We start from the raw sequence: 17629 nt of genomic DNA on the forward strand, positions 1-17629 counted from the left end.
CAAGGCTGCAAGAACAAACTCTGCTGCCACCTGCAAGGCCCGAGGCAATGTGGGGACCCCAGTGGGGAGGGACCTGCCATTAGGGACCCTGGTGGGGAAGGGTCATCGGGGACCCCGGCGGGAAAGGGCCTGCCATCTCCGCCAAAGTAAAAGATAAAGACAAATCAAAATGAAATGCTGAATTGGGATTATCAATCTGAACCCATACGCATGCCTTTAAAGAAACCACACGTTCCCTGTCTGCCAGCTCAGAGGACGCCAACCTCGCCGCCCCGCTGATGGGCACCAACATGGCCCTCCCTGCTGATGGGCACCAACATGGCCCTCCCTGCTGACGGACACCAACGTCACGCCGCCTTCCCTGGTGCCCAGCCTGTGGCCTGTCATCGGCCACCCCAAGGAACCAAAATTCTTGAAAGAAACAACTGCTTTCAACACGCACAAGGCGAGAACCCAACTTTCTCCCATGCAGGTTTGACTTCAAAGACCACAAGGGTCATGTCCAAAGCACTCGGGAACAAATGGGACGGAACCCTGCGGCAATGTGAGCAGGGGCCTAACGGTGAGTGGCCGCAGCTGCCACGGAAGCCTCGCCCAGCACACCTGAGGGCGAGTGTTCTTAGCAGAGAGGGCAGAGGAGGGGACAAAGCCTTCCTCTTGTCTTCCTTTCCCAAATTTAGGAAGCTAGGTAGTGAACACGACCAAGCATCGCTGTAGAAATGTCCTGCTAACAAGGGAGAAAAAGACCGGTATAGTTTTAACATTAGCTTTATTTTTTCTCTTAAAAAAAACCGACAAACCAAGGAATGACCACTAATGACCATCAACGTTCCAGGAGACACGCCCACGCCTTACAGGTTTCTTGACGGAAGAATGCAGCAGCAGCCACAAAAATTCAAAACAAAGAACTTCATCTTAAATTCCATGTAATCTCCAGCTAGGATTCTACAGAAAACAAAGGGAACGCTTCAGTGCAACTGTGGGACAATAAGCAAAATCCACAGCGGAGTCCTTCCAGGTACAATTCACGGACAGGGGCCCAAGAGGGAAGATTCTTCCGCAACAGTTCTGTAAAGAAATGAACCAATACTGAGACCAAACCAGCAGTAATTTTATGCCTAAGACTCTAATAAGTTTTAACGGGACGGGTTTATACATCAGGGGGTGACGGGTGTTGGTTTTCTTTTATTTCGATTTTGGGGTGCTCAGGGGCCATTCCCAGATCATGTGCCATTCCCAGACCATGTGTGGTGCCAGGGATTAAACCCAGGCCTCCCACATGTCACACATGAACTCCAACCCACTGAGTTCTCTCTCTCCCTCTGGCCTCAGACTGTACTTTGTAAAGGATCTGGCTCCACACAAACCAATGGTGTTTCCATTAATTGTTTCTTAACTCTCCTGAGAGTCAGATGGCTCTGATCTGCTTTGGAGATAAGACCAAATTATAGGCAAAAAAAAAAAATGTTGTTGTTGTTTCTACTAAGCTGGGGATGAAGTCCCCCAAAGGTTCTCCCCAGTCAGCATCGAGACCAACAAAGGCATTTCCTGAGCCGTCCATGAAATCTTTGGGAGCACACAGTGCCTGCTTGCCACCATCCAAATTCCACCGGAGCAGGGCGACGGCAGCAGATGCCCGGGGACTGTCCAGTTCCTCGGGGACTGCCCCCGTCTGCCACATGCAACAGTGACTTCTGAGCGCAGAAAGATCACAACCCAATGGAAGACACGATGCGGATGTGCTCCACTGCAACGAGTGTTTGTGTCCAGCATAAAAGGTCATTTGAGAGACGGCCAACGGCCGCTTGATTAGCACAAACAAGAATACTTTTGCAGGAAGAAGCAGCAGAGGACAGAACTCCAAATTGGTCTGTTTTGAATGATGTCTTTTCTGCTATTCTATATGAAAGGGGGTTTTTTAGGGTGGAAACTATGAGGTCATTGTTTTCCCTCGTCCTTACTATAGGAAACAGCTGTGGGGGCTACGCAAACAGAGAACACTGGCCTATTTAGTAGCCCCTTGCTGGGACAGTGGGTAGATGGTGGACAGGAAAAATCCATCAAGCCACCCACTGAAAACAAGTGGCAGAGCGAATCCCGAACCTGAGCCTGCGCAGCAGAGAGCGGACACCGAGAGAGGGGCTTCAGCTCAAGAGATGCCCATGCGGAGACCAGCCCGACCCCTTCCGACACAGGCCACCCAGACTGGAAGGGCTCCCCACGCACGTGGCTGCACCAGGGCCCGCTAGAACCCTCCGCAGACACGACTCCCGCCCGGCTGTCCTCTGCGTGCTTGCGGGCTGGAGGAGGGCAGCTACCCCTCCTCCTCACGCACCCAGGGCTGCCTCACCCCGCCAGCTCTGCTTCAAAGGTGGGGAGAGAGAGAAAAAGAGAGAGAGAGAGGGAGAGAGGGGGGAGAGGGGGGGGAGAGAGAGGGAGAGAGAGAGAGGGAGGGGGAAGAGAGAGAGGGAGGGAGAGGAGGGAAGAGAGAGAGAGGGAGAGAGAGACAGAGAGAGAGACAAAGAAAGAGAGGAAGAGAGAGAAGGGGAGGGAGAGAGAGGGAGAGAGGAAGAGATAGAATGTGTGAGAGTGTGTGTGTGTGCGTGTGTGTGTGTGCGTGTGCGTGTGCGTGTGCGTGTGCGTGTGTGTGTGTGTGTGTGTGTGTGTGTGTGTGTGTGTGTAAAACACCAAAGGCCAGGAAGGAAAAAGGTGCCAAGAAATAACTGAACTTGGCCACGCCCAACAGGGGGTAGGTACAGAACTGTCTCATATCACCCCCACAATCTGCTTAAACTCATCCACGTAAGAAAAACAAGACAAACAAACAAAAAAACCACTTTGTCATGAAGGCAACTTACTCCGTTTTTGGAAAACTCGCTCCAAAAACTTTCTCCAAACCGAGCTGGTGAGAGAGCTCAGAGGGTACAGGCTGGGGCCTGTGTTTTGCCTACGGGAGGCCGGGGGGGGGGGGTGGGGGGTTGGGGGGGGGGACGAGGGTGCGATCGCCGGCACCACGTGGTCCCCGGCACGGAGACACCCGAGCACCAAGCACGCAGCGGCCCCTGGGCACGTCCGGGTGCAGCCCCAAACCAAAACGGACTCTCTATCCCGAGGTCCACCAACCCCGTTTCGACCTCTCTTCTCCCTCAAATCCCCTCGGCGAGGGGCGCTGGCAGGGCAGGGTCCCCGGACACGCGCCCCCCCACAGAACAGGGCTGCCTCACGTGGCTGGGACCACGGAGAGTGGGGAAGAGATCTGAATCGCCTCAGGAAACCGAATCCTCTTGCCCTAAATGTTTTCTCTGCTTTTAGCAGCCATACAACATGGGGACTATCTGATCCTTGCGAGAATGTCTGCGTCAACCACCCAACCCCACCCCCTCGGGGGGCAGAGGGAATTCTTCACCAGCTCTCGTGCCTTGCCCTGCCGGCAGCCGCCTCGGGCTTTCTGGCTGTAGCATTCGAGGGTTAACTTTTTTAAAGTTATTAGCTTTATCAGGGATAGGCACTCAGTAAAGATGACTATCTGTCCCAAATTAATGTAACTGGGGCGGGGTGGGGAGGAGAAAGAAAAATATTAAACCTACGGTCCATCAAGGGAAGGCATATTTTTTTTTCCATGAGTCGCTTCCCCATGCTCTAATGTAGGTATTTCACCTGAAATTCAGGGATTTGGGGCCGGAGCAACAGTACAGAAGGTAGGGTTCACGGGTTGCCTTGCATGGGTTCAATCCCCAGCACCCCGTATGGCCCCCTGAACCCTGCCAGGAGTGGTCCCTGGGCACTGCCAGGTATAGCAGAAAACAAAACAAACAAACAAACAAAAACCCTCAAGTTCAGTTTCAGTAAACAGAAATTTTGTTGATTTTTTTTTTAATCAGACAAAATTACTGTAAAAATGGGAACTTCTGCACTACAGTTCATTCCAATCCAACATACTTGTACTTTTCTGGCACGTTTTACTCAGACTGCAAAACGTGTTTCACAGTGGGAAGGAAATAAGCGACAATAATGCCATGAGGTGCCAGTAACTGACAGAACAGAATCTGAAAGCCAGAAGTGGCTAGTCAGACCCAAGCGGATGAGAAGTCCTTTACAAACACACAGGGACAAGGTGAGGAACTGCCCCGTGCGAAGGCCAGGCCAGGCTCTGCTCCGTGCCAGCCTCTGCTCCCTGTTTCTCTTCTTTGTTTATAGACAATCAAGAGAGATCACTTTTCTCTTAGTCCCACCTTACAGGTGAAGAAAGTAAATGCAAAGAATTAAGAGGCCCAGGCCCCCAGTGGTGGCCAACAGGAGCCACCCAGTCTTGGCCCACGGCCAGGGCAGGCTCTCAGCCACCCTCAGGGACTCTCGCGCACGTGCCTTAAAATGAATCCCCCCTTCACATACAAATCATGCTGAGAAAAATTAAAAACAAGCCATTTAATGGGGTGGAAGACCTAACGAGCAACTGCTGGGAGAATCCTAACAGCATTTTCCAACAGAGAAGCCCATCCTACCATCACATGGACTCTCAAGCGACTCCATAGCCAAGAAGCATTTTTTTTTCAAATGCCCTGATCTCTTAACTACAAAGCTACAGTATTCACAAGAGAGTGGAGCTGACATGAAGGCAAACATGCAAATCAATAGAACAGAGTTCAAAGGTAAATACATATAGTCAACTGATTTTTGACAAAGGCACTAGGCTCAATGAGGAAACATTAGACTTTTAAACAATGACTGGGAATAACTCGCATGTACAGAATTAAACTGCACCCCCAACTTCCCAATATATCAAAGATCTAAAGTTTTCTTAGTAGAAAACACGAGGGGGTAACTATGACTGGATTTGGCACTGCCTGATTGGTTCTGACACCAAAGACAGCAAGAGAAAAAGCTCCTATTCAATTAAACTTAACCAAAAAAAGTTAATCAAAAATAAGCTCTTTGCATCAAAGTCGAGCATCAACAGAGAGGAACAACCCACAGAATGAGAGAAAAGATTTGTTAATCAAGTAAATAATTAAAAAATCTAAATATATATATAAAGTACTACAACTCAGGGCTCTCCGAGCAATGGTACAGCGGGGAGGGTGTTTGCCTTGCATGTGGCCGACCCGGGTTCAATCCCTGGCATCCCACATGGTTCCCCGAGCATGGCCAGGGGAAATTAATGAGTGCAGAACCAGGAATAGCTCCTGAGCATTGCCAGTGTTATCCAAAAAGCAATATATATATATAATATATATATATTATATATATGTACACACATATATATATGCATATATATACACACATATATGTAAACTACTACAACTCAACATCAACAACTAAGTCATAAATGATTTATAATAGAGAAATACAAATCAAAACCACAATAAGGTAGCCCTAGGATGACTTTTATTTTAAAAATGAAAATATTGTTAAGTCTTGACCAGGATATGGAGAAACGAATTTTCACACACGACTGGTTGGAATGTAAAATGGTGTAGTCACTATGAGAAAATCCGACCAGCACTGCAAAGGTTAAACACAGAATTACCATATGATGCAAACCAGAAAACAAAACATGGACCTATATGCCTGTGTTCATAGCATCATCTGCACCATAGTCAAAGCCAGCAACAACCCAGTCCATCACAAGGTGGATAAGCCAATGTGGCATACACACCTAAGAATTATTACACACAGAAATCAATTCTTCTACATGCTCCAGCATGGGTGAATCTTGAAAGTATCATGCTAAGTAAAATGAGCCCGACACACAGAATGTTGTGTATTAAATAGGACAATTCCACTTTTAAAGGGTACCCTGAGTAGAAAAATTCAGAGAGGCAAAGTGGAAACAGAGGTTCACTGAGGACTAGGGGAGTATTACTGCTCAATGCATAGAATTTTTTATAAATTCTGAAAATGCTAATGGGGAGTTCATGCAGGAGAGAAAGCACATGTCTTGCACGAGGCGACATCAGCCAGCCCTGGTCTGCATGGGGAGCCCCACAGAGGATCCCCGGCACTGCCAGGGACCACTTCTGACTGAGCACAGAGCCAGGAACAGGCCACACACTCCGTGGGGGAGGCCCAAACACCCACTGGAAATAAAAAGATCTGAAGATGGTTAGTGGTAATCCAGCCATTAGCGGCCATTCACCCAACACCAACATCGCTGACACTGGTTTGTTCCTTAAAGAGTTAAAACGGTCAGCTATACGGTCTTACACAATTAAGCAGAGAGAGACAGACAGGCATATAAAAATAACTCAAGTGTCCAACAACAGGTGAGAGGATCAAGAAGATACACATGAACAGTACTCAACTCTGAGAAATAACGAAATCCTGCCACTTTCAACCACGTGGAGGGAACGGGAGGCATCGAGTACTGGACGACCTCCCTCAACTAAGCTGGTGCGAGGGGACAGACAAAACCAAAGGAAACCCCCTAGATTCTAGCCACCACAGAGGTCACGAGAGGGGAGAGGGGACCAGGGGTGCACTGGAGTGAGGTGGAGGGACATTGGTGTCTTGGTGCTGAGCAAGGTGTAATAACATGCACCGGAGGAGGTGTGAAATCATAACCCCCAAATATAGCCTCGGGCTGGAGCGACAACACAGTGGCTAGAGCGCTTACCCTGCACAAAGGCAACCTGGGCTGGATCCCGGTACCCCATAGTCCCCAGAGCCCCCCCCCCCCCCAGGAACAACCCTGGGGGCAGAGCCAGGAGTAAAGCCCAAACCCTGCAGGGCATGGCTCCTAAAAATAATGAAATAAGGATGTTGAATGTAAATATACAGCCTATACGCCAGAGTTACTGCAAAACAATTAAAATTACAATAACGGGATTCAAACTGAACTGGAAAGGGGAGAAGTAGATGGGCAGAGCTTCAGGGGCTCAGAAGAGGGGCTACCCCCGACAAGCAACAGAACAAAGCAAAAAGCGACACCCATGACCCATGTTTACTATCTGCAAAAGGAAACGAGTTTGCGGGGAAGGGCGCGGGTGCCCCATAAAAGAGGGCTGCCTGAGTAAACCGTCACCTTGCCACCCCGAGATGCCATATAAACCGTCAGTGCAGTGTGTGAGCACTATTTAGATAGTGTTTTATAAGTTGCATGAAAAAAAACCACAACCCGGTCAGACAGCAACTATGCAAAACCCGCACACATGCAAACAAGAACCCAGTGCAAACACAGGGCAGGTCGGAACAAGGCTCCGGGTGCGAGAGCACGGACGTCGCCGCGCCGCCCTGCACTCCGATTCAGTGCCTGTCTGCGCTGCCAGCTGGAAAGGATCTTTCGAAGCCTCGGAACTGGGGCTTTTGTGGCAAGGACAAATCTCTGGGCAGGGTCAGAACATAGTCCAGCAGTGAAGGCCCAGGCCTGGCGTGTCCCTGAGCGGGGTGCGATTCCCAGCACCATAGGGTCCCCGGTATCAGAGACAGCCCTGGGGTCCTCAGCACCTCAGGCGGCCGGGGAGTCTCGGACCACAGGGAGGAGGGCAGGTGGCCGAGAATCGCCAACGGGGCCCCAGAACTTCCTGGCCACACGGCAGGAGGGCCCCTGCCAAAGAAATCTCTGTCCTGGAGTCCTATTTCTCTCCAGAGATGCCTCAAATACAATGAGCACCTGGAAGGTTCTGGCTGCCTCGGCTTCCCCAAACTGGCCAGTCTCAAAGCGGCAAAGGTCTATTCTCCTCTTTCCTGAGCGAGCACAGGAGAGTCTAACCCAGTCTCCCCGCACCCGGATGGACCGTTCCCCTGCTGGAGATCAGGCCAGGGCTCTGCGGGAAGCCTCTGGGGACAAGACCAGCGCCTCTCAGCCTCCTCGAACCCCGATCTCCAAAGTCTCTAAGAGGGCCGGCCAAAGGTTCGAATCACTCTGAATAATGTGGCCCAATCTCATGATTGTCTCTGGGACACTTTTCCTTTTCCTTAAATAGACAGTCTATTTAAGGAATATGTGATTTTAGCTCATCATTTTAAATTTCATAGACACGGTGTTGGTATCCGCCTCCCCAATGACCACAAAAGCTCCATGAGAGAAGGGACCATGTGACCTGGTGCCATCGCGGGGGTGCGAGTGATCTATAATTATGTACTTAATGACTGGCACCATGACTGGCACCACGTGTGGCATGGAGTCAGGAGCTAAACTGCTGACAATGAACAAATGAAGCATCTTAACACTTCAGCTCATAATGACCTGACCCTTCTCTGAACTTCCCCGGTCAACACGGTTTAAAATCGCTTCCCCAGAAGCAGGGAAGATCTGAGGACAGACCTGGGTCCTGTAATCTCCGCACGCAATCCTTTATTCCCACCCCACCCCTAAACGAAGTCTCTTTCTACAAAACAATTGTCCAGCAACTGTGGTTCCAAAGTTTGGCAAAGATGGAATTCCGTAATGGTCCCGTGTTTTGGAAAATAAACAAAAAAAAAAAACAGTCCTTTGGAAAAATCCTAAAACGTTTAGGTTCTCCCTTTCCCACCTGGTGAAAAACTGCTGCACCAGCTCAGCCCTTCCTGGAGGAAGATCTGTATTTAAAAAGAATGCAGCTGGGCCTGGATTAGGCTCAGTGCCAGAGCATTTGCCTCACGTGCGTGAGGCCCTGGGTTCAATTCCCAGCACAGCGATATTTTTAAAAAATAATAAATTTAAGGGGCTGGATGGATAGCACAGCGGGGAGGGCGTTTGCCTTGCATGCGGCCGACCCGGGTTCAATTCCCAGCATCCCATATGGTCTCCCGAGCACCGCCAGGAGTAATTCCTGAGTGCAGAGCCAGGAGTCAGCCCTGAGCATCGCCCAAAAAGAAAGAAAATAATAATAATAATAAAAAATTTAAGTTTGTTTTCATTTTAAATAGAAAGTGTAGAGGAGGCATTCTGAAATGAAAACAATTTTAGGTTTGAATGATGGTTAAGAGGAAGCTCGTGCCAGGTACCAGGCCCAGGACCACAGGCGGTCGTCCGTGGCAGACAATCTTGTGCCACGAAGCCTTCCGCTGGGGCAAGCTGGCGAGGTGACGCATTTGAAACACACAATCCCACTGATGGACTACTGAGACTTCGAAAACTCATTTAGAAAACTCAAAGGAGGCTTGACTGGCTCTGGTCATCCAAAACTTGAAACAGCAGGGGCGGCAGAGACAGAACAGCGGGGGGAGAGAGGACAGTGGGCAGAGACGGGACAGGGGGCAGGGCGCTTCCCTGGCACACAACCAACGAGGCCCCACCAGGAGTGAGCCCCTCAGAACAGCGCCAAGAGTCAGCCCCAAGCACCGGCACCGGGTGTGGCCCCCAAACAAGCAAACCAAAAAAAACTTTAAACAACAAATATGCCCTCAGTGAACTTCTTTCTAGAGAACTGTTTTAAAAAAAAAAAAAAAAGAATGAGGTGGTCATGGGTACGTCTATGAAACACAGACGAACCAGAGCAGGCATCTGAAAGGGGAGTGCCAGGTCTAATCCCCAGAACTGCATGGTAGCCCACGGCCCCCCAAACACCACCTGAGCACCTCAGGATGTGCCCCTCCCCCAAAATGAGAATGTTTTGTGTGTCAAAAGGTCCAAAGAGTACTTCCATAATATATGTAAAAGTCCAAAGTAAAGGCTGGGGAAAGAAAATGTAAGAAAAGCGTGCCACAGAACTCGATGTAAGGGCCCAACAGTGGACAAGACACCGTATGTTTCTACAAGCATTTACATGGTCTCCAGGGATCGTTTTTGAAGGAAAACTCCCCAAGGTGTGGACATCTGAGCGCAGGAAGCTGGCCACTGCTGACCTTACTTCCACTGCAACTCGGCACCCCCGCCCCAGAGCGGAGAAATGCTGCACGTTCCAGCACGTCCGCCCAGCCTGGCTGCTTCTGAAACCGGTGACTTCAGAGGCGGCAGCACTGATAAGGCACCCACAGCCGCAGAGCGAGAGAGAGAGAGAGAAGAGAGAGAGAGAGAGAGAGAGAGAGAGAGAGAGAGAGAGAGAGAACACAGGCTGAGGACCTGGCTGCTTCTGAGACCTGTGATTTCAGAGGCTGCTCTGTGTATGTGTGTGTGTGTGTGTGTGTGTGTGTGTGTTTCTGAGACCTGAGATTTCAGAGGCTGAGTGTGTGTGTGTGTGTGTGTGTGTGTGTGTGTGCAGGCCGAGCAAGAATGGAAGTCAGAACCCAGCTGTGTGTGTGTGCGTGTGTGTGTGTGTGTGTGTGTGTGCAGGCCGAGCAAGAATGGAAGTCAGAACCCAGCTGGTGTGTGTGTGTGTGTGTGTGTGTGTGTGTGTGTGTGCAGGCCGAGCAAGAATGGAAGTCAGAACCCAGCTGGTGTGTGTGTGTGTGTGTGTGTGTGTGTGCGTGTGTGTGTGTGCAGGCCGAGCAAGAATGGAAGTCAGAACCCAGCTGTGTGTGTGTGTGTGTGTGTGTGTGCAGGCCGAGCAAGAATGGAAGTCAGAACCCAGCTGGTGTGTGTGTGTGTGTGTGTGTGCGTGTGTGTGTGTGTGTGTGTGTGTGTGTGCAGGCCGAGCAAGAATGGAAGTCAGAACCCAGCTGTGTGTGTGTGTGTGTGTGCAGGCCGAGCAAGAATGGAAGTCAGAACCCAGCTGGTGTGTGTGTGTGTGTGTGTGTGTGTGCAGGCCGAGCAAGAATGGAAGTCAGAACCCAGCTGGTGTGTGTGTGTGTGTGTGTGTGTGTGTGCAGGCCGAGCAAGAATGGAAGTCAGAACCCAGCTCTGTGTGTGTGTGTGTGTGTGTGTGTGTGCAGGCCGAGCAAGAATGGAAGTCAGAACCCAGCTGGGGTGTGTGTGTGTGTGTGTGTGTGAGTGTGTGTGTGTGTGTGTGTGTGTGTGTGTGTGTGCAGGCCGAGCAAGAATGGAAGTCAGAACCCTGGCCCTGCTCCTCCCTGTTCCCCGGCCCAGAAAGGCCGGGGGCCACACAGCTCACGCCCAGGTCTCCTCCATCTAAGATTTCATGGTCCCCTCAACCCCATACCCACCCCGAGACCTGGGAACTTTACTCACGTGACAGCATTTGGCAGACCAGGCCACTAAGCAGAGAAACTGCACTTTCCTGCTTGGGGGTGGGGGGGGACACACAGGGTTGCTCAGGACGACCTCTGGCTGGCTCGGGGACTGTATGGGATACCAGAGATGGAACTCGGGGCCGCCGTGTCCGAGCGAGCACCCTGCCCGCTGCACTCGTGCTCTGGCCCCACGCTGCACGTTTTCACGCCGTCCTTAATCTAAACGTGACCCGTACAACTTCTTTCTTTCCTGCTCTGCAATGAACTCAAGCGATGCCCTGAAGCCCAAAGCATTTGTGGGGGGCCACTAGCGCTGACCACGCTTCCTGGAAGGGAGCTGACCTCCGGGGTCCGCGGGGGTCCCCAGCAAGGGTCTCTGGAAAAGGAAGGTGTGAGGCGGAGCCCTTCAGCCCCTAACTGCCGCTCCCGGGTGGGCCTGGCTTGCTCATACATGTATGTTCCCTTTGTAACCTGAGAACTCACACGACAAGGCACCGCAGCACCGGCGGAGAAAAGGCACCGGCAAGGGAATCCGCGCTGCCGCGGCTTTTCTGCCCCACTGCAAACCTGGGAGAAGCCCACAGCTGTGCTTTGTCGTTTCTGCTTTAATCAGTGGCTCACTCTGTGCTGGTTCTCTGAGAGCACGATTTGAAAACTGCTGTAAGGAAGCTTATCTTGGGTACTTGAAAGATGACTATCAGCCTCTTACTGCAAGGAGACGCCGAGTGTTGTCATCGCGGAGCATCTGCGAGAAGCCGGCGCCTGCGAGCGGCCCTGGAGAGCCGGGAGAGCCGGGAGAGCCGGGGCCGGCTTCCTCTCACACCGGCACACAGTCTCTGGGGACCCTCCTACCAACGCCATCGCAGTGGCCTGCCAGGAGAGCCCCAGGTGGACTCGAGGAGCCCACTCCCAGGGCGGGCGTGGGGAAACACCCACAACGGTTTCTCCACCTCAGCACCACCCGGGAACTCCCGCCGCAGCCACAAGAACCGCCCCCTCCCCAGCTGCCACAACCAAGTATGTCTCCAGACACTGCCAACATCCCCGGGAAGGAGGCTGGGGCTTAGGGGGCGGCGGGGGGGGGGGGGGCGTATGCATAACCAACACGCTAACAGGAGGAATACTGCTTTGTAGAGAGAGGAGAAGGGGCGACTGGAGGGGTTCCCGCGGTGGACCAAGGTTGGGAAGTCAGCTCCTCACGCACTGCAAGAACAAACCCCAACAGTAACGGCGCCCTGGCGCTTCCAATACCCCGAATCCATTTACCTGCCAAGCTCCTAAAAGCCTAAACCAATGTGGGGAGAAAAAAAAAGTTCTATTGGGAAAACAACAACAAAAAAATCCTTACAGAGAAAACCATTAGTAACTTAAAGAATTTTAAGAGAATAAAAGCGCAAAGATGCACTAAGTGATTTTGGAGACCTCCAGGCAAAGCATCTCAAATTGGTTTTGTCTCTTCTGCCAACTCCAGTGGGACTGGAGCGATAGCGCAGCGGTTGGGCGTTTGCCTTGCACGCGGCCAACCCGGGTTCGATTCCTCCGTCCCTCTCGGAGAGCCCAGAAAGCTACCGAGAGTATCTCCCCCGCACGGCAGAGCCTGGCAAGCTCCCCGTGGCGTATTTGATATGCCAAAAACAGTCACAAGAAGCATCACAATGGAGACGTTACTGGTGCCCGCTCGAGCAAATCGATGAACAACAGGATGACAGTGCCAACTCCAGCGAGGTGGCAGTAGCCACCTGGAGCCCAGACGCTGGCAGGATGCCAGGGTCGCACGTGAGTGCTGGGAGAACAGCTGCATCCAAACAAGCGTTGGCCGCCACCAGCAAGGCGGTGTGGGGACAGGTAATCCAACATGGCCATCATTAAACATTTACATGGGAGGGTGGGGGGAAGAAGCAAGTAATTCCCCCCCCCCCCCGCCACCAGCCTTACTAAAGGCGGAGGGGAGCGGCAGAAAGAGCAAGTCTGATCCCAGTCTCCACCCTCTTGGAAATCTGGCCCCAGCATCTCAACTTCCAGGGGGTCCAGTCCAACCACAGGGGCCTACCAAGCCCTTCCGGGTCGGGTCACGGCACACCTTGCTTCAGCTTCTCCAAGGCATAATCAGCCACCCAACCACTATTTGTTTCTGTGCAGCTCCCCCCGATCCACCCCCCGGCCACAGCCCCCAAACCACTGGCCCTTTCAAGCCACTCCACATCTCTCTGCCCAGCAATTTCCTCTGGCCTTCAGAACACATCTCTGGGGAGTTTTCCTCTTGCCTGGAGCCTGTTATCCCAAACGCAGATCCATGCCCCTGATGTCATCTGGGTGCTTTTCAGAAATGCAGGGTCCGGGGCCTCCCCACAGCTCTGTGGATTCCTAATCTGCTGTGGAAGCAGCCGCCAGGGTGAGCTCCACGCACGTTCCAGGGTGAGAGGTGCTGACCAGGGCCCCGAGGCCAGTGTTGGGCCTCCGCAAACCCACGTGCATGGCACAGGGAGGCTGAGCAGGTCGGAAAGAGGCAACCTTCCCGCCCTTACCTCCTGTCCCCCCGGGAAACCCCGGGTACCCAGCCACTCTCCAGCCCAAGGCTGACCGAGGGGCACCCAGAGGAGCGCCAACTTGAGAAAGAGAGCGAGAACGAGAGAAAGAGAGAAGAGAGAGAGAGAGAGAGAGAGAGAGAGAGAGAGAGAGAGAGAGAGAGAGAGAGAGAGAGACTACCATAAAGTCAGCCTCCCTGGTGCGGTGGAGGGAGGGAAACTGAGGACATTGGTGGTAGGTGCACTGGTGGAGAGATGGGTGCTGGAACATTGTATGCCTGAAACCCAATCCTGAAGGGCTTTGTAACTGTGTATCGCACTGTGATTCAATTAGGAAAAAAAAAAAGAAAAGAAAAAGAAATCCTGCCACCACTGGACAGAAGACTGCCAGGCAAGGAACCCGAGGACAGGATTCCAGGGAAGTTACAGACTTGGGGGGTGGGGAGGCAGACAGGGCTCCACGTGGGCGAATACCCCCTCTCCGATAAAGACAGCGGAGGCGCCATCCTTAGAACACTTTCTCCGTGGCATGCATTCCTAAGGTTAGGGAGCAAAGGGTGAGAAGCAGAGTGAAATTTACAAGAGCTCAGAAGTTACATTTTTACCAATTAAGACCTACCAGTAGCAGCTGCACAGCTTCTGCACAGCCCAGCTCTCAGGGCACCTGCCCACCTGGAACCCTGACACCCCTGATCCTTGGAGCCCGCCAGGAGGGATCCGGGAGTTGGCAGCGCCAGGAAGGAGTAGCCCTGAGCACCAGTGGGCGTGGCCCCAGAACAAAAACAAACAAAAAAGGACCTCTAAGAATCTGTCCAAGTTTGCCAAAATGTGCCCATACAATCAGCCTCTGCATTTCTAGAACTATTGACCCATTTCCTCTCACAGCTTAATGTATACAATGGAAGCGTCCATACAGGAAGATGCTGCAAAAATTAAACTGTCCACATTTTGGAAGAGAAAACCAAATTTAAAACACGGGGCTCTAACCTTGAAAAAAGTTTGCGTCTGCTGCAGCTAGCACGGGAGAGAGAAGAGTCAGCTGACTGCCATTCGCTGTCACTTCCTGAGGTCTCCGACACAAAACCCAGTCGAGTATTTCCATTCAAAGTTCCAAGAGAAAACGGTGACCATTTTGTCTTTTTTGACAAAAACAACTCAAGAGCACCAGAAACACATACAAATAAAATGTAAGCAAAATGCACAAGAGGGCAGAGGCCCAGCCCGCGGGGTCCAGGGAAGCAAGGTGCGACTGGAGACCATCATCACTTTATATTTTACTCAAACCATGGGCTTTCGCTTAAATATGTCTTAGAAACTTCGCAGCACCAATCAAAAGCCAGTACCACTTTGCCATAAATAGAATATAAATATAAACGCACACCCAAGGGAAACATAACCTTATTAAATCCCAGCTACCGCTTCCTGCAAAAGCCTCTGAACCAGACACTTGTTCTCTTTTTGTTTAAAATATTAAAAAAAAAAAAAGTGGGGGCGTGAGCAAGAGGTGTTAGAGCTTACCACCAGCTGAGACTTTCTCCCGAGCACTGGGCGTAATCAGGACAGAAAGAGAACAGAGAAGGAATTAACTTTCTCCCTGTGTGACTTCATTCTCTTTTAACACCTCCCCAAGTCCAGCCCGAGAGGATCTCCCACACGATCCCAAACCGGCTCCCCCTCTGCGGAGTTGGACAGTCGAAGAGTAGTATCCCTTACAGCCTACATGGTCCAGCACCTCAGACCCCAGCCAAGGACCCTTCCGGCCAGCCCAGCAGGGAGCAGTGATAGACCTGAGTCGTAAGCCCACTCTCAACAGCAGATAGGATTCTTCGCATTTTGAACTCCGATGAAGCCAAACACGTGCCCTCCACAGAGTCCTATTCTCGGTAGAACTGTCCAGCAGGGGCCAGGGAGAGGGCACAGCCTTTGCCTTGCATGAGGCCCACCTGAGTTTGATCCATGGCACTGCATATGGTCCCCGGAGCCCCTCCAGGAGTGATCACTGACACAGAGCAAGGAGTAACGCCTGAGCACTCCCAGGAAGAGCCAAAACCAAAATTGAGATCTGTCCTGCAAAACTCTCGTTGAGTTCTATTTGGGTAACATTTGTTTCTCGGGGGTTGGTAAACACCTAAGTAGGGACCAGCCTTGATCTTGCACCCTGCTGACACAGACAGAGACGGACTCCCAGCACCCTCCCCAGCGAGCCGGCCCAGAGACACCCTGTTTCTCAAGAGCACCAAGTTCCTCCCTATCTCGCCCCGCATCCCTTCAAGGGGGCGCCTTTCCCCTGCCAGGGTGACTCAAGACTCGGCCCCTATCTGCTCTTCCCAGAGGGGTGACCCTCAACTGCCCTGGCACCCAGTGAAGGGATCCAACCTCGATTTCTGGTTTACAGCCACACCCTACCATGCTGACTGGTTCCTTCTGGCTCTACGCTCAGGAATCACACCAGGTGGTGCTCAGGGGACCATCTGGGCATACGGGGGTGCCAGGGATCTCCCCTGGGTGGAGGGCACGCGCCCCCACACCGCCGTGGCAGTTCTCCCCGCCCGGTGTTCCAACAACGCTTGGACAGAAACCACCACAACCCTGTCAAGTCCTCCGCGCCAAAAACTCTAAACAACAGCTGCAGAAACACCAGGTAGCCGTGCCCACGCTGACCACGCCACTGCGCTGAAACCCTCTCCAAGTACCCGTTGAATCCACAACCCCAAAGGGGGTCGCCTCCTCCACACCTTTGTTGGCACGTTAAGAGAGAGATCACCCGGCAAGGAAACCAAACCCGGGCGGGGGCGTGGGGGGACCCCCAGAGGTGGAGTCAGTAGCCCCGAATCACACTGCAAGCAGCGCACGGCAGGAGTGCTCCGGCTCAAGCTCCAAAGTGCAGGAAGTTTCGGGTGGCTGCGCCAGGGTGCCATCCCCCTTCCCAGGACCCATCAGGGGGCGGGGGGGGGGGGCTGGCACCCTGCGAGCTCGGTACATCACGGGGTGAACGAACAGATGAACGCACCGGAGGATGGAAGGAGAGAGAGCGAGCGAGCGAGGGGGTGGCTCATTCTCCCCTTCTCCATCAGTGGCATCCGCCCCAAGCCTCGTCGCACCCCACCGACGACCCCGGCGGCGTGCGCCCCCTCCCTCCCCCGAGCGGGGGTGCGGGGCGGGGGCGGAGGTGGGGGGGAGGCTCACCTTGAAGTCGCGGCTGTGCTGCGGCGTGTACTCCAGGGTCCAGAGCGCGCGCACCAGGTGCGCCAGCTGCTCGGTGACCTCGCCGTGGCCCGGCGCGGGCGGCTCGGGCTCGGGCTCGGGCTCGGGCCGGCCCGCCCGGTACTGGCCGAGCGCCAGGTACTCGGCGAAGAGCTCGGTGTTGCTGAGGCACTGCAGCGTGGCGTTCATGAAGCACGTGTTGCCGTGGTTGCGGAGCCCCGCCACGCCGGGCACCGGCTCGGCGTGCGCGCAGGCGGGCGGCGCGGGCGAGGCGGGCGGCGGCGGGCAGGCGGGGGGCGGCGTGGGCGCGGCGGGCGGCCCCGGCGGGAAGCAGCTGCGCAGGCCGCCGCGCTCGGGCCCGGCGCCCTCGGAGCTCAGGTGCGAGAGCGTGGACAGCGTCTTGAGGACGCGGCTCATGAAGCTGCCCACCGAGCGCGCCGACGACGCCGGCGAGGAGGGCGCGGCCGGCCCGGGGCCCCCCGCGCCCCCGCCGCCCGCGCGGCCGCTCCGGAACAGCCGCTTGCTGAAGGAGCGCTTCTCCTTCCCGCCCGCCGCCGCCGCCGCCGGCGGCCCGGGCCCGGGCGCCGTGACCCTGGACATGGCGGCGGCCGCCGACGCTCATCCCCGCGCCCGCCGGCCCGGCCCGCGGCCCCTCCACGGCCGCCGCCGCATGCCGCCGCGCCGCGCCTCACCGGGCCGGGGGGAGGGGGGGGCGCCCGACGCCCCGGACGAGCTCAGAGCGCCACCGAGCCGGGCGGAGAGCGAGCGGCAGCCGGCGGGCGGGCGGGCGGGCGCGCGGACCGCCCAGCTGGACCGCTCACGTGACCCGCCGCGGGCGCCGCCCGCCCCGCGCCGAAGCCGCCCGGCGCCATGTTGAGTCCGGGCAGGCGCCCCGACGCGCGGCTCCGGGC

At 54.0% G+C, this 17629-nt stretch overlaps 1 protein-coding gene across 1 annotated transcript in view; it reads right to left on the reverse strand.

Moving 5' to 3' along the window:
• USP31 (ubiquitin specific peptidase 31) overlaps positions 1–17417 on the reverse strand; it is a 64653-nt gene extending 47236 nt beyond the window's left edge. The window contains exon 1 of the mRNA XM_055134413.1: positions 16701–17417. Within this exon, the coding sequence (XP_054990388.1) occupies positions 16701–17318 (618 nt within the window). The 5' untranslated portion in view covers positions 17319–17417. The remainder of the gene's footprint in view (positions 1–16700) is intronic.
• Between the last annotated feature and the right edge of the window lie 212 nt (positions 17418–17629).

Source organism: Sorex araneus, chromosome 4 (assembly GCF_027595985.1).
Source record: "Sorex araneus isolate mSorAra2 chromosome 4, mSorAra2.pri, whole genome shotgun sequence".
NCBI lineage: Eukaryota > Metazoa > Chordata > Mammalia > Eulipotyphla > Soricidae > Sorex > Sorex araneus.